General features: G+C 27.2%; 3 protein-coding genes across 7 annotated transcripts; 1 reads left to right on the plus strand and 2 right to left on the minus strand.

Moving 5' to 3' along the window:
- Window positions 1-2,784: 2,784 nt before the first annotated feature.
- LOC145181161 (uncharacterized) lies at window positions 2,785-12,254 on the minus strand. Of its 2 annotated transcripts, none has more exons than XR_016456233.1 (22): window positions 12,057-12,254; window positions 10,333-11,625; window positions 10,130-10,171; window positions 9,946-9,984; window positions 9,099-9,183; window positions 8,935-8,996; window positions 8,779-8,826; window positions 7,742-7,846; window positions 7,214-7,295; window positions 6,327-6,415; window positions 6,185-6,254; window positions 5,852-5,904; window positions 5,663-5,760; window positions 5,515-5,577; window positions 5,246-5,378; window positions 4,940-5,021; window positions 4,388-4,523; window positions 4,144-4,262; window positions 3,778-3,924; window positions 3,290-3,374; window positions 3,113-3,180; window positions 2,785-3,020 (listed from the first exon to the last, which is right to left on the minus strand). XR_016456233.1 is itself a non-coding variant. In XM_090099824.1 (22 exons), the coding sequence occupies exons 1-22, from the start codon at window positions 12,186-12,188 to the stop codon at window positions 2,939-2,941; spliced, it is 3,069 nt and encodes a 1,022-aa protein (XP_089955950.1). In that variant the 5' UTR covers window positions 12,189-12,254; the 3' UTR covers window positions 2,785-2,938. The 2 variants fall into 2 exon arrangements, 1 of the variants encoding a protein (XP_089955950.1); XM_090099824.1 differs by having other exon boundaries at window positions 5,246-5,334.
- A 418-nt stretch (window positions 12,255-12,672) lies between these two features.
- Window positions 12,673-14,831, minus strand: LOC145181900 (RNA-binding region-containing protein 3-like). The gene has a single exon (XM_080057092.2). It carries the CDS (start codon window positions 14,073-14,075, stop codon window positions 12,726-12,728), a length of 1,350 nt encoding a protein of 449 aa, XP_079913218.2. The 5' UTR covers window positions 14,076-14,831; the 3' UTR covers window positions 12,673-12,725.
- Window positions 14,832-18,526: 3,695 nt separating this feature from the next.
- On the plus strand, window positions 18,527-22,791 carry LOC145182046 (tetratricopeptide repeat protein 23-like). 4 transcript variants are annotated; one of them, XM_090099841.1, is made up of 4 exons: window positions 18,532-18,693; window positions 19,551-19,825; window positions 20,426-20,595; window positions 21,423-22,791. In XM_090099841.1, the coding sequence occupies exon 4, from the start codon at window positions 21,710-21,712 to the stop codon at window positions 22,610-22,612; it is 903 nt and encodes a 300-aa protein (XP_089955967.1). In that variant the 5' UTR covers window positions 18,532-18,693; window positions 19,551-19,825; window positions 20,426-20,595; window positions 21,423-21,709; the 3' UTR covers window positions 22,613-22,791. The 4 variants fall into 4 exon arrangements, with proteins under 4 accessions (XP_089955964.1, XP_089955967.1, XP_089955966.1 ...); XM_090099840.1 differs by having other exon boundaries at window positions 19,551-20,595; XM_090099838.1 differs by lacking the exons at window positions 19,551-19,825; window positions 20,426-20,595 and having other exon boundaries at window positions 18,527-18,693.
- Window positions 22,792-24,746: the final 1,955 nt, after the last annotated feature.

Raw genomic sequence — 24,746 nt, forward strand, 5'->3', positions numbered from 1 at the left:
ACGCATTCGATGTGCCGTTGGGTTTTAAATTGTGCCCCTCATTCATTTCATCCGGCCCATTCGGTTATTCAATTGTTGTTTTTATATACAAAAGACCAAGCTGGCATTTTCAGTATATCTCAGTGCGGTGAACACAAGTTTCAAAACTTTAAATGACTTATCGGCTCTAAGGTTTTTTCCAGAAGATTTACCTGAAAGTCTTGTAAACAATATAAATTTATTTTCTATGTGATAAAGTAACGAAAACTAATAAAGCATAATTTACCTTAATAAAACATTTAGCTTTTTATTGCCCGATAGATTAACAGCCACAAACAAAAGCAAGCAATGTCCATGCATCAAACATAGCTCTAATTTTTAAAAAACTGTTTAGATTGGTGGAAAAAGGGGGGGGGGGGGGGCTAAAATCTTTTAAAAGTAAGTATAATTGAGGAGCTCATTATAACTCCGTTACAATTTTGATTTTAAATATGATTTATTAGTCAACCATACGATTAATTGTCAACAGACTTCTTTGCATTGATGCTCACCCGTCGAGTTTCATGAAAATCTTTTAGATTAACTTTCATTCCCCTACTGCTTTTTTAAATATAAACACTCGAGACTAAGCTACGAGAGCTAAGCTACGAGTTTTGACTTATTTTTCTTCAAGGATAGGTAAGATTATAATGACAATTACACATACACCCACACACGCACAACTTTAATACAACTATTAATTTAATGAATGACTTTTTTTTTCTTTAAGTTTAAGCTTGGGAGGGGGGAATGGATAGCCTAGACACTCCCCTTCGCTGCACACTTGATTTAACTTCAAATGAAACATTTTATCCGCGATGAATTAAAACAGTTGTGATTAGTTAATTTTAATTTAAGAGAAAAATTGCTGCACACAACGCGTTATCGAAATGTTAATATGAAGCCGCAGCAGCAAGAACAAGGAAACTTTGTTTGAGGAAATAATCTTTCTTTAAACACTATAATCCATAACTAGGAATAAAATGCCGTTATGAAACGAACTAATAGGAAAAAAAACATCTTAACCTCTTTCATACAGGATCAAAGCTTGATTTATTAAAAAAAACACAACAACAACAACAACAACAAAACACATCACAAACATCTCAAACATTGACGCTGTTTACGTTGGTTTTTACATGTTAGTGTTAACATTCAGCAAACATACCGAGTATAGAGAAAAACAAAAATGTCATTTTCCGTTAGAATCAAGAATAATTACTTTCTTTTGCTCTTTACATATTAACATATAAAGAATAAAAAACATTTCTTTTAACATACGATCTTAAAATTAATGAACGTTTTTTTATTTTCGCCGAATTCCTGAAAAAGACTTTTACATTTTTCCGCCAGATTTTTAGATTTCTCACCTGTTTTATTAAGTGAGAATCTGCAAATGTTCCGACTATAGCAAGAAGGCTCGAAATGAATTATTTATTCCAAATCAACATTTAAGACTAAAAATTAACGTTGTTGCAATTTCTTTGGGACATTTCTTGGTTAGTTTTGATGTAATTGAATAATTTAACATTGTATTTACAGCGTGCATAACGTTTTAACAAGCTACTATTGGTTCACACTTTTACGTTCTTTTCTCTTTTTACGTTCTTTTCTCTTTTTACGTTCTTTTCTCTTTTAAACCGTTGCAACGTCGGATCGTAACTTACCTGTGATAATGATTTTCATTAAACAATTTGGTAATATTTTAGAAAGATGTGATTGGCCTTCGGTCAAGAAGTACGCTACTGTGGTTAAAACAATAAATGCTATTATGACACCAAGTAGCAGATAGTTAGCAAGTGCATCGTCGTTTTGTACATTTCTTTTGTACCTAAAAACAAAAGAAGAAATTGCTTTTGAACAAGCATTTTTATTTCATTGAATATTTTACGATTTTATTACATCAAATCAAGCAAATGGGTTCCCCAAGATTAAGTAATCAAGTACAAAGTTTTCAAAAATTCTCGAGCCCGTCTCAAAATTTGACAAATCGAAATCTCCTATGTATTACTGAAAAGCTATGATGACAGCTATCATCAGTAATCCTCAGCCATCATCAGTCTGTCCCTAACATTTGATTGGTAGATGTTAATTTTCTCTTTTTGTGACAGAATATACAGGAAAAAATAAGAATTTTTGTTTTAAACAAAAATACCAATCAACTTTTGCATGATTTTTTTTTAAGACAAAAATTATAGTTTGTTAAAGAAAAATTTAGTTAAACTATTTTAAAATCCTTCTACTTTTATCGTTAGGACAGAATTTTATCATTTATTTTAAATTCTCTATAAGAACAGAAAAAAAATTCTTCAATAAAGTTTGTAAAACAACAGAAATATCACTAATTTTTTCAAACAAGGTTTCTACAAAAAAAAAAAAATTACTTACATTCGATAAAAAATGATAAAACGCCGATGCAACTCGAAAAAAAGCAACTCACAAATATTTCGAAGATGTTAATTTACGCAATATTTACAGGATGAGAAAAGCTAATATCAACACGCGACTTTCTAAATCTTCCACCAACTAAAACGATATTGTTTTATGAATAAATGGAACCATAGTAGGTAACCATGTAGGAATCCTTTAACTATTGTCTAACCGATGAAAAATCTCATGTAAAATTTTTTTTTAAAAAGTTCGATTTTTAAAAATCATCAAATCGAACCGAGATTCTCACGCAATTTGAAAAACATAAAAAAGTAGCCAAAAGTGTACTCGTGACACTATTATATTCTGCTAAGTCGAAACAAGATCAAAACATGCTTTATGCGCCAATTTTAATTAGTTTTATTGTTTTTATAAAAGAAGAGCAAAATATTGAAATTGCAAAAAAGGAGCGTCGTAGTTTCCTAATAGACACGTCATCAAATTTGAGTCGTGCAATTTGATGTTGACACGGAATTCTTGCAATTCATAATTATCCGTTTGTATAATCGACACACTGTTGCAACATAGCATAGGAGTGGTCTAACTGAGACAAACCTTGAACCAAAACATTTCTGAAATGCAAATAAACAACAATGATTGGCGAATATTAGTAATGATATAATAAAGTTTAAATTTGAACGAGACTTTATTTAAAAGAAAATACCTTGTATTTGCACTGAGACAAAATTGTAAAAGCTCTTCGACTTTCAGAGAACACTGTTTTTTCATAACCTATTAAAAAATAGGTAGATGGTTTCTGAATAAAACTGAATGAAATTAAAACAGATTTAAAAAAATCAACAAATAAAAAAACAATAAAAGATATACGCTAAAGCAAAACCTTATTCATGAAGTGACTTAGCGCTTGCAGAAGATTCGACACAACCTCAGAAGATGGTAAACGTTCAACTTCCACCAATAAAATACTAAACCAAATTCAAAACCAAATTCAAAATTACAAGAAGTCGAAAATAAGTACTAAAGTTTAAAAAATTTTGTTTCAAAAATAAAAAAACTCCAATTAACACTTTCATATGCTTTGAATAAACAAAAAATTTTGACGATTAAAAATAACTTATCTATCCTTTGCAATTTATAATTAAATTACAAGACTTTTAATATTTTTTCCAATGCAGTAAAACTTAACTCAGTTGGGTATATACTGATTGCGTTTCCGAAGGCTTGTTCTCATTGTTTAATTACTGAGTTTCCAATAAATTTATTTATATCAAAACAAAGCGAAACAAAAACGCAAAAAACGTATTTTCTCGGCAAAATATGTTAAAAGCAAGTTTTCATATACTGAGAGTGACAAAAAACATAACAAACCTTTGAATTGTAATGACAAGTCGCGACAAACAAGAAGTGAGAGTGCTTAAACACTCAAGGGCCTCTTTTCGTGAAGGTTTAGGTTCATTTGGATCTAGTTCCTTCAAAAGTGGGCTGGGATAATCCAAACTGTGGAAGATTAATGCACTAAAAAAAAAAGGTCCTCATAATTAAAACAAGTGACTCATTAAAAATTGTAAAATTAAATTCATATTGTTATCAAACAATTTAAAAATTAATTTTTCTGATTTATTAACGAATATGCATTTCAAGCTTAAACTTTTCCATCACCTGAGATTTCAAAATATATTTTAAATGCACGAAAACACCGGATATGAAAAAATACAATCTAAACCCTTGAATTACCTAAATCTTTTGACTGTTACCCACAAAGCCTCGAAAGTTTGCATGACGTTGAGATTAGGAGCGGAAATGAATTCTTCGCTTCTCGTAAATCCTTCTTTGGATTTAACTGGTAATGAAACCTAACAAGCGGAAACGTTTGTTTTTATGTTAAAAAAAATAAATAAATAAATTTTAACACGTAGTTCTAAAGAAATGTCACTTTTATTTAGTCGTTTTAATAAAACTACTTAGTAACATGTAGTACATTTTCGTTAGAGATTTCACTAATGTGAGAAGCGGAAGGAAGTTGATGGATTGGATATTCTCGTTTTATGATATCGTTGCACTTTGTAATAAGTACACGTACACCAGATATAGCGTTTGTTAGCATTTCATCATAGCTAGGAAAAAAAATCACTTTTAAAAATCGCATAAGTTGTAATAAAAGTTAATTTATAGTTTATTAAACGTTTATTTAAAGTACTTATTCAACTATAAAATGATTAAATTTTTCAACATTTAAAACTCCCCCCTCCTCCTTCCATCAACCCTCACAATACACGTTTGCACTCAAAAACTGTTGAACTTTTAATCATTCAGACTCTATAACTTTTATTTTATAGCAATTTAACGTCAAAATTAAAAAAATAATAAACTTAAAGAAAGCCATATTTAAGTTTAAAAATTCAAATTTTTTGTAATAAAAGTGATAAAAAAACAAAAACGCTTGTACAACTGTTGTATTTTTTTTTATCAACTATAATAATCAATCCATCTTGAATTTATCACTCATTATACAGCAACAAAAATTTCATACTCAGAATAATTTGAAAATCCTTCAAATATAAGAAGACTCTCATTCAACAGTTGTTTCACTGAATCTAAATCTCCAGCTTTACCTGTAACAAAAATAAAACAATTGTACAATCTATTTTTTTGCAGCACTACAGCTACAGTGCTATGATTTAACATCAGAATTTAAAAAAAAATTCTTCTACAATTTAACTTAACAGAGTATGCAAAATGAGTTAATCCGCACTAAATCGTAATTACCATAATTCAATCATAATAATTATGATTAGAGAACTCTCAACATAATTAGAATTACAAAATATTAATATACCTTCACAAGCTTGAAACATATGTTTGAGTTGGGTGATTTTTTTCTCTAATGATCGTTGAACTATCATTCCAAAAACTGCAATCCAATGTCTAAAATGCAATCTTCAAATCATTTTCAGAATCAAATCCTATATCTACAATGAAACATTTTATGATGAAAAATTTTCAACTCTATATATATCAACCTTATATACATATCACACTAAATATATTAAATATAAATTACATCATATACATCACATAAATCAAACCTCATATAGAAAGTTTTACCTTTCCAAAAGTACAAAGGTATCATTTAAAGTCCAAGGAGGTTGAATTTTTATTATCTTTAACCTGGATAAGTGAATAATATAACATTTAGATGAAAAAATAATACCAAAAAAATGAGTATTCTAAAAAATCAGTAAATAATGTTCACCATAGGTTATCTTCATATGCTTTCTTCATTTCAGTTTCAATAATCTTAGAAAATGCTTCACGTAAAATGCACTGAAGCTCACATGACATTTGATCTGCCTTTAATAAATAAAAGTTGCTTTGAATCAAATAAACAAAAGCAAAAAATGAAGGTAAGAAAGGAACCCAAATGAATAGAATAAAGAAACACCTGTTTTTTTCTTTGACTTATCATATCTTGAATTTTAAACTCTTCATAAAACTCTAAAGCAAAAAATCAAGTAATATTGATCCCCTTAAAAATACTTACAGAAATTTTTAATGGGAAATTTTAGCAAGGCAGAGTGGTTGATATCATGATCAATAAACATTTAATAAAAGGTCAGTAAACCGAAAATAAATTTTGAAAATTTTTGGGAACCACCTTCCTACTGCTCGGAGTGCTTTAGGTGATTTTAAAGCAATATGGAACATAGGCTCTGTCTAAACTTTTTACACTGGACTTAAAATATCAACACAAAACAGTTATAGAGAAAATCAATACCCTCATAGTTTTCTTTCTTTATAGCTACAGTACCATCTTGAAACAGACTTCTTAGACCAAAAATAATAGCCTATAACAAGAAATAAATAAATCTTTGCACTGAATGACTTTTTTTACAATTTAAAAGCAATAAAAATTATACCGGCTGCGAAAATGCTTTAATGCCAATAATAGTGGATTTGTTACACAAGTTTCTATCATTAGACAGCACAACAATATGACTGTGATTGGCTAAAAAAAAACTCAGATTTTAAACTATTATGCTAATTTATAATAACAAGAAAAACAATAAATAAGAAGAAGATGTGAAATAACTTTGAGTAGAAGTTTTAAAAATAACTTGAGTAATGTAACTCTTATACAAGAAATAAACAAATGAACTAAAAAACAGGTTTTAGTTAAAGATCTTGTCACATTATATTTCTCATTCCTCCGATAAAAAATAAACATTCAATACAATCTATAATTTATAATCTTTTTGGTTGATTAAAACCTTTATGCAATTGATGGTACATATTTTATTGAAATACTTTTACACATGTGACTCTTTACTAATGCTACTATAATTTTGCAATTCTATTTCTTCTAAATACGTAGCTGGTCTTTTATATTTTATAGAAATTATTGGTTCAGGTAATTTTGTTGTATAGATTGTTAAAAAGGTCATCACTTGCTTTTTAATTGAGACAACTACAAGTCCTTCCTATTTACATTTAAAACAATTTTGATTGTCAGTCTCAGAAACAAGTATAAGATACAAACTTAAAAATTTTTTTTGAATAAACACATTTTTGATGTAAAAACAATTCATCACCACCTATTTCAGGATCTAATTTTTTTTCAGAATCTGATTTTCTGCATCTTTTTTTTTTTGGCTAGCTATTAACTGGATTTTTTAAAGATCTCTTGCTTCTCTTTAAAACCAAAAGAATAAAATGATTTTAAAGATTTATCTTATAATTTTTAAAAACTAAAACATCTTCCCATACTTTAATAAGATATTATACTTAATTCAACTTAATCAAATACCTCGTTTCTTTAATGCAAGAGCACAATGAATGATATTGTCATCATTACTCACTTCATCGAAACCTTCTATTGCTAAACTAGCCTAAAAAATTTTTATTCAAATAAGTTAAAACTTATCACAAAAAGGACATTTCAAGTGGAAATTTTTATTAGTGTAGAAGAATTAAACTTTTCTCTATAAATAATTGTAAAGTAACTTTTCTTGAATTTAGTTAAGTTTAGTTAAGCAATCATATAAAGGAAAGAAAAGTCAAAAAAATATTTATACAAATAAATCAATCTAAAAGCATCAAATATTTTGCGCAAAAATCAAAACTGCTTAATCCCAACTAAAACATCTAAACTTTCTTTTTTTTCAAACTTAAGTATAGTTGTTCTTTTTTTTAAATCTAAAAGGTTTTTTGTGCTTGCACACTTTTTTTTCTTCAGAAGAAAACAAATCTGAAAAGAGATCTGTTAGAAGAAAACAAAATTGTTTACATTGATTGCATAAATTAAAAGCATACTTTCTCTCAACTAAAAACATACTTCTATAACAGATTCTCCCTTCAAACGCGGATGTCCTCCCTCCAAGCAGTTACTAATGAACTTTATGGCTTGTCTGGCAAGTATGTTTAACTTTGTTGATGACACCTAAACAAAATTCTTTTAGAAATTTGAAGAGAGTATAAAGATTAGAAAAAGATTTTAAAATGATAACAAAAAAACCTCATTTTCTGTCTTTTTATTGAATTTAATTTTTTTTTTTAATTTAAGATTTTTATACAAAAAGAATAATCTTCAGCCTGTCTCTATTGTAACCAAAGAAAAAAAATCCTAATTTTTAGGTTGATACTAAAGTAAAAATTGAATTTTCAAAGTTGCAACTTGCTAAAATCAATGTTAAAACTTTATTTCTAGTTAAAATAAACCAACATGCCAAAATAAACCTGTAACTTGATTTTTATGTAAAAGATTTTGTATCTACTATTAATTATATTATTATTATTATAATTCTATAAACCTCAAAACAAATGTTATCTCTTATCAAAACTAATGCAACTCCATGAAAGAACTATATCTCCACTTTTCTTTGTACCCTATATCCAGGTTATTACATCTGATCTTCCATCAAAAAAAGAAGAAGTAAAAAAGGATAAAATTTAGTATTTTGTGCCTTCTAAAAAAATTTAAAGAAATTTATTTGCAGTTATAAAACTTTACAGCTTTAAATAGTTTTTTTTTTATCTAATTTATTATTTTTAAGATTTTTATTTACCTTTGTAAGTAATATCTTGTTTTTTTATATATTTTTTTATGCATTTATTTTACAATTATTATTATAAGTGAGAATAATTTTTGATAAATATACACATATATTGTATGTTTTTTGGTAACCCCCCTTCCCCATACATACTTTATGTACATACTATATATATATATATATATATATATATATATATATATATATTCATTTTCATACAGACACACAGACAGACACACAGACACACAGACAGACATACATTTTACCAATTTCAAATAACCATTTTAATTGACATAACTACAAAAATATAAATTCAGCTGACCTCAACGCCATCTTCATTTGTTTCAGTGTGAGTTCTATTAACAGCATCCTAAAATAAATATAAAGAACTATTACATTTGTCCATTGTTTCATGATCAAAAAGTTACTTGTTACCAGTAAAACAATTTTTTTACTATATACCAAGATGAAAGTATACCTTAAGTGAATCCAATTCTTGAAGTACCATCCACGGAATAATTAGAATTGGAGCTCCCACACCTTAGAAGTTAATTTTTTGTAATTATTTTTATAAGAATTTATTATTATGATAAATACAAGTTAACAATAATAAACAATTTTTAAACTTATAAAAGTAACAACCAGGAAAGTGATAGTCTTTTAGTTCTGAAATAAACTTTAGGTGCCCGAGTAGAACATTTGTATCGACAACAATGTATAAAGGATCCTGAAAAGAAAAGTTTGTAGATATACTATTTCGTGTCTTTAAAATCATTGACTGTGTAACAATTTAAAGATACCATTTTAAATTATTTTAAATTTTTAGAAACTTTAGAAATTTTTAACTACTATTATGACATGGCTAAACTAAATGACATTAATCTTCTGAATGAAAATTGGTTGTTGATGAAAAAACTTTGAAAATTGTAAATTCTATATAAACCTATGAATAATGACCAGTTTAATTTGACTAAAAAATCCTAAATTTTTACCTAATAAAAATATTATACCTGTGTGAAACAATTATTTCTCTAATTTTGTGTATGATTATTTAAACATTTATTGTACTATTGTGTCTTAGTTATAAAAATTTGTTTTAATACCAGGTACAAAAATTTATGATTTTCTCTTTTGTTTTTTAAGAATGTCATCTTTTTAAACAAAATATTTTTATAATTATGCAATCAATTAAAAAAACTAAATAATTATAGGTACATTTGGGTTTTTTAAACAAATCTTTAAATCAAACAAAATTATACTTCAGAAACTTTGTGCAAAAAGACTTAACCACTTTTGTAAGAAAATAGTAACATTTTAAAACAATAGTAATTATGACATGAACTTAGATGAATATGGACATGAAGTTCAAAATATCACAACATGCTAAAATATTTTGACCATCAAAAGAATGATGCATCAATATCTAAAACGTAAACAATCTTTACAAACATTCTTTTTATAAACATTATGAGGCAAAATGAACACTTACAGTATAAGTAGGTAATAAAGCACTGTCATGATCTGTAGTCTAGCAATTCAAAAAAAAAAAGCAAATTTTAAATTCATTAAAATGTTCAACTATCTAAGGATAGAAAGACAATTACAGAAAAATAACAGGAAAAATAATATAGAAATAATATAAAAATAATACAGAAATAATAGCTTTAAAATACCTGAGGCTTTTGTACAATTCTTTCTTCTCTGATCTCACGAATCTAAGAGGTGATTAAGAAAATCTCAAATTTCAAATCTAAAAACATTTTAACCTTTAAACTGTTTTACTTCGATGAACTTTTCTTTTTAAATTTTAGTATAGTACAATTATAATCTTTAACATTATATTGTATTACTATATTGTATATACTAGAAACATTACTTCTTTCAAAATTTTTTCTTTGTAATCAGAAGCATCATCAATTTCCATATCTTCATCTGGCTTCAGGGAGTTCAATTCTTCCTTTGATAAATTGCTATTTAATGATGAAAAGTTTGTACCTTCAGATAATGTCTGGTTTTGCATTAATTTATAATCTTGTCTTTCAGAGATACTGCCAACAAATTCTGGTTCATCAAAAACTATATCACTTTCAAACTGCATAGGCTCATTGAAGTCTTCCTGCAATATTTTTGTTGTAAAATTTGGAGTCACAGGCTGAGTTTTAACTGATGGCGAAGAAACCTCAGCAGAGATTGTAGTACCATTTTTGGCTGGATTTATATCAATATAGTTTGTTCTATTGCTTAATTTTTGGTCAAAGAATGGGTTTACAGAATCTAAAGATTTATCTACAACAGAAATTGAGTCAATTAGCTTACTTTTCTTAGGTAAGTGTGTATCTAATTTTAATGGCTTCAAAGTAGGTAAAGGCTTTTCTCTTATATTTTTGGTGGAATATTGAGCAAGTACACTTTCTTTTACTTTTGCAATATCTTTTGAAGAAAATGTAGGAGTTTTGTTGATAGCAGTCTTTTTATATGAAACATATCTAGGAATGTTAATACTTTGATCAAATGCCTTAACACTTTTCTTTTCCAGATAATTTTTCATAGCAGGAGTTAACTTTTCAATTTTATGAAGAGAGGATAACTTTTTGATTGGTGTCTTTTCTTGAATAATTTTCTTTGTTAAGTCAATGTTAGAAACTGAGCTAAGTTTGGCTGTTGGGGATACACTAATACCTTTACTATGAACAGTTGTTCTGTTTGTGCTAATATCAGAATGAAATGAGTTTTCACTACAAACTGATCTAGCTTTTGATGGAACTTTGGCTGAATTCTTTATGCTTGAATTTGATTCCAAAGGCAAAAGCGTTGAAGAAATAGGAAAGTCAGAGGCTGAACGTTTCCTTGTATTTAAAATTTTACTTGACAATGTACCTTTGTTAAAATTATTTGAAATACATGACTCTACTGGTTTTATGATCGGTAAACTTTTCTTTAATAAGTTACTATTTGTATCCTTTTTATGACTAGATTCAACATCATTTGCCCAATTTTTGATTTTTAAGTTAATTAAGTCTTTAGGATATACACCATCATCTTTTTTCACCAACTTCTTAAGTTCAGCAGCACACAATGAAGGAGTTTTAAAACTACTGTTTTCTTTAATATGATGGCATTTAGTAGAGTCATTTCCCAATTCTGGTATATTTTTGCAAGTTGATTTAACCTAAAAAAATATATGAAAAATTTGCTATAAATTTTTATTTATTCTTTTTAATCAACAAAAATATATGTACTAATAATATATGTACTAAGAACTAAATATGTAAAAAAAAAATCATGAAAAAGATTATGCATCATCATCAACAACATCCACTAACATCGTCAATAAATATTGACATCAAGATTGCTATTTACTGTTTGAAACAACTTTCTTAAAAATACTTTTGTTACTAAGATTTTGTTACTAAGATTGGTTGGATAGCTCCAAAAGATATCACATAGATATCTTCTATCACTCAAACCTTAACACAAACACACTGTTTAAGGTTTTCTTATGTTTTGCGTAATGAAAACTTACATATCTGCAAATAAACCTGAAAAAACAAATACAAATTTGTAAAGGTTAAAAAATAAATTGAGAGAAAATATGTAAACCTCATTGTTATTTTGGAAAGGGTTCTCCCATATCGATTCATTTGTTAGACTGTTAAAGTAGTAATGTTTGTTAAATCTTTTTGAAAATGATTTTATCCATCCATCAGGCAAAACCTCTTCTTGATCAGCCATATATATATATTTTTTCTTGTAAACAATATTTGACTAGTTTTACTAAAGAAATTCATTGGTTAAGGTGCATTTGTATGCATACAGTATATTTATGTAAATAATTAATATTATACACATACTAAATAATATATATAAATATTTATAAATTCCAAAGTTATTAAACCTTTTCCAAACATTTCATACTTCAACTACCATTTTGTATATGTTAAACATAAATGCATTTTATACAGTATATACACATTTATCACATACTTAACTATTGAAAAATATCAGTAATTACTGAAATCCTATAGACCAAAAGGAACTCTTCACTCTTATTTGACTCTAAATGAAATCTTAAACTTATAAGCATTTACTACCTGTACTCTCATTAACTAACTAGTAATTAAAAGTTAATCTTTAAGTTAAAAGTTTTATGAAACAAACCATAAAATATTAAATATACACTTTAAATACTACTTTTATCAATTAAAAATGAATTAACTTTCAGAAACTTTGATCAATTTATTCTTTATTCAACTTTTTTCAATTTATTAATTATTGATCTTTTGATCTTCCAAACTGGACAACCATTGGTTTACCTTGTAGTATGTAACCATGTGTTTGCTTTAAAGCTTTTTCTGCTATTTTTTCACATGGGAAAGTAATAAAGGCTTGTCCTTTCATACGTCCTTCTTGCATTAACCTTATGTCTAGTAATGCTTTTTCTTCATCTGAACAATGACGAATAAATCGACCGTATATAAAAAGTAAGTCATCAGTTTGAACTTGCTTTGAAAGATTTTTTATATATAAACGATTTGTAACATCTCCAGATGCATACTTTTTAAACTGAGTCATGGCAAGAATTTCATCTGCTGAAATTCGATTATCCTTTAACTGAGAGGAAGAGATATACTGTTTTTGCTCACTTATTTCTTCTTCAGAACTTTCATCGGATTCAACTTTTTGCAGAGGCTGCATCTTACCAAATTGTCCCCGCTCATCAAATACATTGTAACTCACTTGTGGTTGTTTTCTTCCTTCAACAACTTCTTGAATACTAGCTGCTAGCTTAAACTCAAATCGCTTTGTTGTAGATGCTAGCTCAAAAGTATTTTCAATAGATTCAGGGGCTTTACTTTTTAAAACATTAAATTTTTCTTGCTCAGCAGAAGGAAGAGTTTTTAACTTTTTACGCTTACGTAAAGGACCACTGCCAACTTGATTGACTTGATAAATTGCTGGTTTTGTAACATTCTCAGAATCACTTTCCAATTCTGATTCATCACTAGATAGAAAACTATGTAAATCAGCTGTATCAACACAAGCATCTTTAAGTTGTATTGAATCACCAGGTATAGGTGGAGTTAAAGTAGGACCTGTGAAGGGTGGAGGAAGATTCATTTTATTCATTAAATGTATTACTTGAATATAGAATTTAGGTATAGTAGCTAAAGCATTCGCAATATTTGTCAAAATCATTACATTAGGTTCAGGGTATCGATAACTTAAATGCTTTGGGAATTCATGAGTAATACCAAGTTTTGGACAAATACCAGTATTTTGATCCTCCTCTTCTATTGTTTGGACTTCATTTTCTGGTTTATCTTTTTTATCTGCATAATCTAAAATCATTTTACTTTGTAACTTATTTGCGATTTTTGAATGATATGGTTTAGCATATTCTGCAACAAGCTTGTGATCTAAAAGTTCAAACTGGTGTAAAGATTCCAGAGCTTGTTTAGCTGAAAACGAATTTTGGAAAGATACAAAACAGGAATTCTTCATTTTTCCAAATTGAGACATGCAAAGAATTTCTTCTGCACCAAACAAAAAAAGAAATTGTCTTTTATCTTCATCAGTAAATTCAGCAGGGAAATTTTTAACTAATAACCTTGTAGCCATCTTCCTTTAACCAACATTACATAAAAATAAAAAAAGATAACAGATGCTACATATGCACACATAAAGTTAAAACAGAAATTAATGTGAAAAAAACAAAAAACAAAAAACTGTTTTGGTGATAGCTTAGAGATTTTTTTTTTTAATATTTTCAACTTTTTGCAATTGAAAAGCAGTGTTTTTTTTTTTAATTTTTCCATTATCAATTTTATCACTTTTTACATTTCAATTATGTTTCAGTCAACTATAATTCTTCAAAAAGCATTTAAGCTTCTGTATAGCGCCTATGAGAAAATATTTAGATTTTCTTTTAGATTTAGTACAGCAAGCAAATTCTTATGGTTAAATAAGTTACAAGTCATTCTATAAAAGTTAGAAAAAAATATAAATTATACAACATTATTGAAATTCTTACTAGACAAGGACAAAAGCTGATGACAACTTTAAAACATAAGAAATTTTACGAATGGTAAAAAAGATCACTTTGTTAGAGCAAAAAAATTTGCAAATATTCTCCAAAACACAGGAACCACAACTTTTTTACAAAAATCAGTTAAAGATTTTATTCATGGCAGTTTACTTATTGCGATTTAACTAATCAAAGCAGGATTTAGTTCTTAAGGAACACATGAGGAGATGACTAGATGTGTTTTTTAATGATGAGATGCATAGAGGCATCATCAAGAAATACCTCTAGTCATCTCCTAAACTTAGAGACGAGCTTGAAAAATGTACTTAATGCTTTTTTTCCCGAGTAAAATAAACATTTTACTTAAGATTTTAAACTTTTTCGCCAAAAATGCAGTGAATAAGTTTTACTATAAAACCGGTACATAATGACCTAGATCATTATAAATCTAGGTCATTATGTACCGGTTTTATTTTAAAGAAATTGCATAATACTTAATGATTGTAACTCTCGGAGCTGTTTCAGATTTTAATATATGTGCTTTCATTAAAGACAGTTGAAATTATTAGTAACGTAATCAAAAGTGAAAGGAAACTATCGATGTTTTTGAAATACCCAAAGTTCTTAATGATGAAAGTAAATATTCTTTTGGTAAAATACTCTTCGATCGTTTAAATCGCGCGACAATTAAACCTGATATAATTGTTTTTAAAAAGTGTGATAAGTAAAGATTGATTTTTTGACTCTTATTCTAGCATACTTCTCTTGTGAATTTTGTAGCCTAGATTTGAGGTGATGAAAAGTGGGCAAGTAATTACTGCTAAGATTTACTGTGCTCAGCTGCAACGCATCCAAAAAACTCTAAAAATTTCGCCCAGCGCAGCGAAATCGAAGCTTTAAAAAAATTTTAAACCAAGTGTTCTTCTAGATTTTAAATCTAAAGATATACAGATAGATTCTTGGGATATATACAGATAGATTCTTGGGAAACAGCAAGACTACTCACTTCAAATCAACAATTTGTTTATAAAATTTTTCAAAAGTTTGACTAATTGTTTAAAATTTAAAAAAAAGGTTACTATTATTCTTTTTATGTTAATAGATTAAAACTTAATTTTATTGATAATTACATCAAAGCCATATCAGAGAGGGCCAATAGGGCCATTTGGCATGGGCGTTATGATACGTAAGGTCTTTAAAGCGTAAAATCTTTAGGTATTATACTACATCTTCTAACCTATGTATCAGTACTCTGATTCAGTACTATAATAATGTTATTACTATTATTATTATTATTATTATTATTATTATTATTATTATTATTATTATTATTATTATTATTATTATTATTATTATTATTATTATTATTATTATTATTATTATTATTATTATTATTATTATTATTATTATTATTATTATTATTGTTATTACTATTATTATTATTATTATTATTACTATTATTATTATTATTATTATTATTATTATTATTATTATTATTATTATTATTATTATTATTATTATTATTATTATTGTTGTTATTGTTATTATTATTGTTATTATTTTTATTATTATTATCATTTTTATTATTATTATTATTGTTATTATTACTATTATTATTATTATTATTATTATTATTATTATTATTATTATTATTATTATTATTATTATTATTATTATTATTATTATTATTATTATTGTTATTATTATTATTATTATTATTATTATTATTATTATTGTTATTATTGTTATTATTATTACTATTATTATTATTGTTATTATTATTATTATTATTGTTATTATTATTATTATTATTATTATTATTTTTATTATTATTATTATTTTTGTTATTATTATTATTATTACTATTATTGTTATTGTTATTATTATTATTATTATTATTATTATTATTATTATTGTTATTATTATTATTATTATTATTATTGTTATTATTATTATTATTATTATTGTTATATTATTATTATTATTATTATTATTATTATTATTATTTTTATTATTATTATTATTATTGTTATTATTATTATTATTATTATTATTATTATTATTATTATTATTATTATTATTATTATTATTATTATTATTATTATTATTATTATTATTATTATTATTATTATTATTATTATTATTACTATTATTATTATTATGTAAAAGTAAGTTATTTACTATTTATTTCATTCTTTACATGCTATGGTGAAAATGAGTATCCGATGTTTAAATATTCGTAGAAAATTATTATCAGCATGACAAATGTTCATAAAGCTAATATTAATTTATGTTTAATTATTGTTAGTTAAAACCCTTAATCTAAATCTTAATAATCTTAATCTAATAGAAAATAAATATTTTGATACCATTTCACAACTTTTTTTATTAATTAGAAGTTTCCTCTTTCTTTTCCTGTATTTTCTTGTTTTTTTTTCCTGTATTTCTTGTTTTTGTCGTAATTGAACACGTAATAAGTTGCCTACAAAAAGATAAGAATTGACCTTGATAGAACACAACTGTCTAAATAAAAAGGACATCAGTTGGTAATGTGTGGTATTATTTTGTTTTTAGATTATAAAAGTAAATCAATGCTTATTTAAAATTTCTGTTTGTTTTATGTTTTATTTGATTGATTCATGAAAAGAGTGTTTGAAAGTGGTGCTTGTAAGTGGAAGATGAGGATATTAAAAGATGAAACTATCTAGAAAATGAGGACCATAACATCATTTGCTTCATTCGCTCAACAATCTTACTTGCCGTAGTCCCAGGAAATCTTAGTGACACAATCTGATAGCCCAAGTGTAAATGAAGTGCATTCAAGATGCAGGTAACAAAATCAAAATATGCTTAGAGTTTGTAGAGAAGGAACAACTTATAGAACAAGTGTCAGAATATTTGGTACTGAGAGATCAAACAAATCAGAAGGATATAATGTTTGCGTCTGCAACCAATTTGAACTCTTAGAACTAGACATTGGAACTATTGAAAAAACAGTGCTACCCAAACGGATCTGTTTCTTAAAATGGCTTGTCTAAATATTCCCAGTACTATTCCACGAGATGTGATTGTGCTGAATCATGCAAAGAGATAATATTAGTTTTTCTGATAAAACACATTCAACTTATTTGTAAAATAGTCTTATACAGCAATCACACAAATTAAACATTGTAGCATAACCTTTTATTTGACTTCAAAACAAAACTTAGATTTGTGAGTACAAATGATGGGAATACAGCTCGCAGTTTCTTTATGAAGTTGGAAATAATAGTGAGATTACGGACTTAAACATTAATCTCATTAAAATATTCAGTATTTTATTAAGAACGCAATCCTACGGCTGTGATATTAATTTAATCAACATTGCAAAACTTTGTTCCGAAACTAAAACTCTTTATCTAAAACTATATCCGAGATACTATATGCTTGTTACTAAGCACAAAATTGTTGTGCGTAGTTCTGAGTTATCAAAACAAGTATTCTTGCAATTGAGCAGCTCTCAGAAGAGTCTCAAGAGGCCCGCAGTAATTATTTTCGTCTATTCTGCGAGCACCATACCAGAAGAAAATGAAGCATTTTCACAAATATAAAATTTGTTTATTATGCTTTTGGTAACATCAGATCCTGTCATAAACTCACTCAGTGAAGTGCTAAGTAAATGAACCGGTAAACTACCGTTGGAAGTTCTAAACTAAACTATCCGGCCTTTAAAACCACCGTTGGATTGTGAATATAACAACGATTTAAAAAATTTTCGAAAAGATAGATGGTAATGTACTTTTTAAAAAAATCTTTTCAAGATGCTCATTTCTATTCGTGAAATCTTCTCCCACTGACTCGAGGATATTTCATTTTTTAAATCTGATAAAGCTTCAGCTCTCTAAAAAATTTTTTTCTTATTCTTAAATAATGAAATTTTTAATTACCTTATGGAATGGGTGTTTAGAGGGAACGAGGAATTAAATCTACTCTTAGATGCAGATTTAAACGTATTCATCTTGAACTTTTCAAAGATTTTGAGCCGAGACAATGTTTCCGTAAAATTATTTTGTAAAAGCGAGGCTATGGAAACAAAGATGGCTGAATGTAGCGACGAAGAAAAAAGTAATTCAGACTTTAGTGAAGAAAACGATGAAAAAAAACCCCATACAGATATCGAAATCGCTAAAAGCTTGTCAGAGTTTAACAAAAATACAGAGGAGATACCAAATGGTATGTAGTAAACCTCTGATTTATTACATTAAGTTGACAGGTATAGGTCCTATTCTCTTATAATCTTAAAGCGTTTTATATACTTTGATGTTATTGTAACCACGATTTTCTTAAATATTACTATTGTTATAATACATATTATTTTCATTAAAATTTAATATTAATTACAATATTTATATATTTATAGTTATATAGCATAAATATTACTAAGTATATTTGAACTTTTACAAAAACAAAAAGTCTTTTTTCTTTTTAAAAGTTCAAATATATTAGTAGCTTTACAGTTGTTTTAGAGCATCTACGTTTTCACCAGCATAATTTTTGGTAAACATTGCTTCTAAGAAAGTTTACTTTTTTGAGATTTGCTTATAAGAGACAATAGAGGAAATTTCAAAATGTATCCTTTCATCATTTTGACATTGAAAAACTGTATAAAAAGAGCTAGAATAGTTGGGCACTTAAAATTTATTTTAAGATCTTTCCTTTAAGAATAGATTTTAAAATATTCTATATTTTAAGATCTTTCTAAGATATTTTAAGCTAATTTTGTATTATTTTTAAGATATTTTCATATTTTTCTTTCTAAGATATTTTAAGCTCTTTTCTTTAAGGAAAATCACTTGCCGTGTTTTCTTAGAAATTCCTATTTTTGTCAGAATCACTTTCTGTTACTTTTAAAAAGTCAGAATCATTTTCTGTTACTTTTAAAAAGTCCACTACACCTCTCTGTCAGTTTTTCATATTTAAAGCTTTTATTCATCCATTTTAATGGTAGAAAGGAATAATTTTTAATGTATCACATAAATACTTCACTCACCTCACTGATGGTAGGCCTAACTTGTTTTTGTGATTCACAGATTCTTCAGAAAAGTTAGCATCAACTGATTTATTAGAATGGCAGCATGCTTTGTACAGCGATGGTACAGCTAAACTGATTAAATGTTATTGCCTGACTACTGCAATCAGTTCAAATGTTTGATCCACAGCAAACTAAAACTTTGGCATAGAATGCATGACATACTGTGCTATAATGATAAGAAACACATTCTAACAAGTGAAACTGCTGCCTATAAGCTGGCTGTTAAAGAGATTGATAACGATATGAAGCCACTGACATTTTGGTTCTCATCAGGTGATCATTTTTTACATCTGTTTGAGCTTGCTATTCAATATCTGTCTGTACCCTGTAATTCAGTAGATGCAGAGCAGAGCAGAGCATTGGCTGATATACGCTTTTTAATACACCACAGCATCAAAGCTTTAATGGCAACAATCTAGCACTTCACATTATGATGGCTTTTAATTCAATAAGCTAAGTAATAATTGTGTAAAATCATGTAGACTTCAGCAACAAACAGCCATAAAATCTTAGTTAAAACACAGTTTCTGTTTATTGCATTATTATGATAATGTATTTTTACTGTGTTTTTTGCAATTTTTATTAAAGTTTGACATGTTTTTCACACTTTTCTAATGATTTTTGTCTGTCCCTAGTTATTGTTAAAATTGTGTGATAATGGTCAAAAATTAATTTCAGGCGCCTAACATTTCTTGTCCATGATTTTGGGAACTAAACTAGTACCCTAGGCTTCCTAGTATCTGTATTTGTTATTAGTACTTCAAGTTGTGTTAGCAAGAAACTTTTTCTGCTTTGAAATTGTCAATTGAATGATTTTGAGGATTTTTTTCTTATAAGTTTTTAAAATAAGACATAACATACTATTTTCTGTAGATAACTAGATTTGACAGCGGAGTTTGCAACTGTTAACAGCATCAAGTTAAATTCTTTGTAATAACATCAAGTTTTATAAATTGCAAGAAATTGCATTTGAACTGAAATAAACCAAACCATTTATGATCACTAATATTTTTTGTCACAAAATATCTTGCAATATATTAAAGGTAAATTTTGTTTACTAACAGTTAAATTACTTTTAAAAATAAGTTTCTATTGGCTAGGTGCATCCATTGAGCTTTTAAATTGATAAGATTTTTGCTGTATTAAAAGCAAAAAAAAACTTTTTCGTCAATTAATCAACTGTTTACATTTTTTGGGGAAAATAATCTCAGCTTCAGCTGGATAAAGTGAAAAAGTTTAAGCTGGATAAAGTGAAAAAAAATAATAAAAATTTCTACTTTTACTCTGTTAAATCATATCTCAAATCAGAGCAGCCTCCATTTTCAGCCAAATAAAACAAAACAAAAAAAACTTAAATTGTTGCTTGTTTATTGTTGGGTCTTCTTTCAAGAAGGGGTTTCTTTTAAATCCTAAGGAAAAAGAAACTTCCTTTTTGATAGATATTGTCAAGATGTTCTGGTTTTTTTAAAATATTATTTTATGATTTTTTTTAAAAATAATCTTAACAACTTTAATCATAAAATTAATTATGATATATATATTTAGATCTTTAGAGAATTTTATGATCTTTTACCAATTTATTCTAATTTTTAAATCATGTTTATCTATATTATGTATCTTATATTAATATTATCTAAGTTTAAATTCATATATATATATATATATATATATATATATATATATATATATATATATATATATATATATATATATATATATATATATATATATATATATTTAAATAAATAAATAAATAAATAAATTAAAGGAAGACAAAAACACATGATCATTTTAATCTTTTTTTAGTTATAGAAAGATTTAAAGCAAATTCTTTTAAATTATAATTCTATAGTATTGCTCTTTATTTCAGATTTAAACCAAGATGAAAGAATCAATGATATTTTTGAAGAAAATAAAAGTCAATTAAAACCTGAAGAAATCATTCTTCAACTTAAAGCAAAAAACTACGAAAATAACCTAGAGTTGCTGAAATGTGATAAAGTTCGCTGTCTTGCATTATCTAAAATAATATATGGAAAAACACACTGGAAAGTTGCTGAAGCACATATTGAATTAGCTAATGCCTATTTAAAAGAAAAATATTTTCCACAGCAGACATTAAAGCATGTTAAATTAGCAAATGAGTTGCTGTTAAAAATGAATGAGGAAAGTCATGAAGTACAGCTTTTACTTCTAAAACTGTATCTTGCGATGGGTCTTGCACATTATCAACTCCGTAAATATAAAACAGCTGAAAATTGTTTTCAAAAGGCTAAACTTATTTCTGATAGTTGCAATGCTGCAACTGATATATTTTTGGAGGTAAAAATCAAAGTTCTTTCTTCTTTGTCTAAGACTGTGGGTAAAATGGGACAAACAGGTCTGGCAGTTGAGTATCTTGAGACAGCTTTAGCAGCTGCAAATGGAATGGCTAAAAACAAAAATTTAAAAATGGCCAAACTTTACATCCAACTTATCAACTTGGAACTGATGAATGGTGAGCATATAAATATATCAACAGCAAATGAAGCTGGTTTAAAGGCACTGGAATATTTAAATAAATCAAAAAATACAGATAAAATAGCAAATGTTCATTTACTTTTGAGTAAAGTGGAAAGTAGAAAGGAACTAGTTGACTATTCAAAAGTTGAATATCATATTCAAGAAGCTTTAAAAATTCATACTGAGAACCTTGATAGAGAAAAAATATTATCACTTCAGTCTACGCTTTGTAAGGTTCTCATTCAACAAAATCGTTATGTGGAAGCAAAGGATGCTTTACAGAAGTGTGTAGAGGAGTATGAAATTACTTATGGGGACTTATCTGTAGAATGTGCAGAGTTGTATGAACTAATAGGGACCTTAAATTTAGATCAAAAAAACTTCTCCGATGCACTTTTTTACCTTAAAAAGGCTGAGGAAATATTTTCTGGTAAACGTATTCACAAAGCGAGACAAGAAAAGCTGTTGAAAGTTATAGATATTATTCGTAAATCTAGTAAAGACGAGTCTTTAAAAACTGGAAGTGAAAAGCTAAAGGAAAGACCAAGATTTACATAGCATGTTTTTTTTTCACACGAACAAGTTTATTAATTTATCATATTCTAAAAGGCTTGATGTCTTTCTTCAGATTTGATTAATTCTAGTCGGTTATGCTATACATTTTGCTATTTTAAGATTCACTTTTAAATTATTTAATTATATTTTGAAATGAAATAAAATTTCATGAGTTGTTTCAATTTCAACATTCATTTACACAAGTAATAATAATTTACACAAGTAATATATAATAGTATATAATAATAACAATAATAATAATAATAATAATAATAATAATAATAATAATAATAATAATAATAATAATAATAATAATAATAATAATAATAATAATAATAATAATAATAAAATAATAATAATAATAATAATAATAATAATAATAAAATAATAATAATAATAATAATAATTTACACAAGTAATAATACACAAGTAATGAGCGATGGTTACTTTTTAATACCATACTATTCATCGATGTTTTTTTGTGTGTGTGTTTTTTTTAAATTGTAAATAATTAAGTTTAGTTTATAATTATCCATATTCTTTTAAAATTTTCATTAAAAATGGAGAAGTTAAAACAAATAAAGGAAAGATGCATATCAAGGGAAGCAGATAAAGTGCGAGTATACGAATTCTCTTCCATCCTCAGTTTTAAAAATTCACTGTTAGTGCGTCCAAACATGTTTCAATTTTTTAACAACATTAAGTTTTCGTCATAAGAAAATCAAATTCAAGTTTCCTTAGATATTTGTCTTACTATAAGTCGTATGCGGAAATGGGAACTAACTGTCAAATAACTTTAGTAGCAATCGGAGTCATAAAATTTTTCCATGTCTGGCGTGTAAAGAACTGATCTCAAAGATATAACATCCTTTAAACGCACTGAGTTTAGACGATGTAACAGTTTTTTGCAAATTGATGAAATGAGGAGATCTGCTCATTTCAAAATTCTTTATATACATGCTATAAAAAAATAGAAATATTAGTCAAAGTGGTACCTGGTGGCAATGATATATATTAACTAGATGTCTAGCTTCACAAAAATTCCGTAAGAAAAAGTGATTTTAAAGCTTTTAATGCTGGTAGCCGTTTTTATTTAAACTGACAATAATTCATTTTTGTTTTGCTTTGATATGTCAGTGCATCATTTCAGTCTGGCAAAAGATTTGCTTCACTGCGGAAGTGCGAGTTAGATATCTAGTTAATATCAAGGCCTTCGAGAGCGTCAATGGCGCCCGGTCAAAATTGGAGAATGGCGCCCTTTTTTGAACCCAATAGACCTACTTGATAATTGGCCGGGTACTGGTAGAGGCAAGGCTGCTTATCTGCCTAAAAGATGCGACGCTATTCACTCTCTTGCTTCAGCAGCCAAAATACTACTTGAAAAAGTAGCGCTTTCATCGCGAAATCGTCAACAACTGCTTTGTTCGCTTCAACTTCTTCAATAACCACGTCGCTCACCCATGGAACGCACTACCAAACGAAGTTGTAAGTGCTATCTGTGTCGACTGACTTAAAACGAAATTAGATCAGCCACCACTATAATTACCATAGCGCATAATCTTCCATGCAATTGAGCACGAGCTAGCCTGGCTAGAAGCTGATGGGTTTACGGAACACGCCCGGTTCCGTGTATAATTCAACTACTACTAAGTCATTTTTTTCGTAAGAGTAGTTGCTTAGCTTCTAATTAGACATCAAAGAAATTTTAATGAGAGAATAAAAAACGGGGCACGAGTAATGGATTTTTGCTTTCACTTTCTCAGGTTTAGCAGACGAAAAATGAGGTCAGCATATTTTTTCTCTTATAGATTCTAATGCCACCTATAAATCTAATTGAAAGTTATTTTGTGATATTTTTACAATTCTTGCATTTATATTCCGAATACTAAAGTTTAAAACTCAAATACAAAAACTAAGCAGGTTTCACATTGTTAGTCATTAAAATGTTTTCTATCTACTGTAAAAAAAAATAATTACGATGGGTCGTCCGGCGCCCTTTGAAGCTTGGCGCCCGGGTCAACTGGCCCCTTGTGCCCCCCCTCCCCTCTCGAAGGTCCTGGTTAACATATATGTTTGCTAGGTGGTAGCAAGTTTTTTTAAGAATTTTTCACTACATGAACTACTCTAAACAACGTAT

Source organism: Hydra viridissima, unplaced genomic scaffold (genome assembly GCF_058129835.1).
Source record: "Hydra viridissima isolate aposymbiotic clone 2 unplaced genomic scaffold, HvirCarnegie_v1 scaffold_10, whole genome shotgun sequence".
Lineage (NCBI taxonomy): Eukaryota > Metazoa > Cnidaria > Hydrozoa > Anthoathecata > Hydridae > Hydra > Hydra viridissima.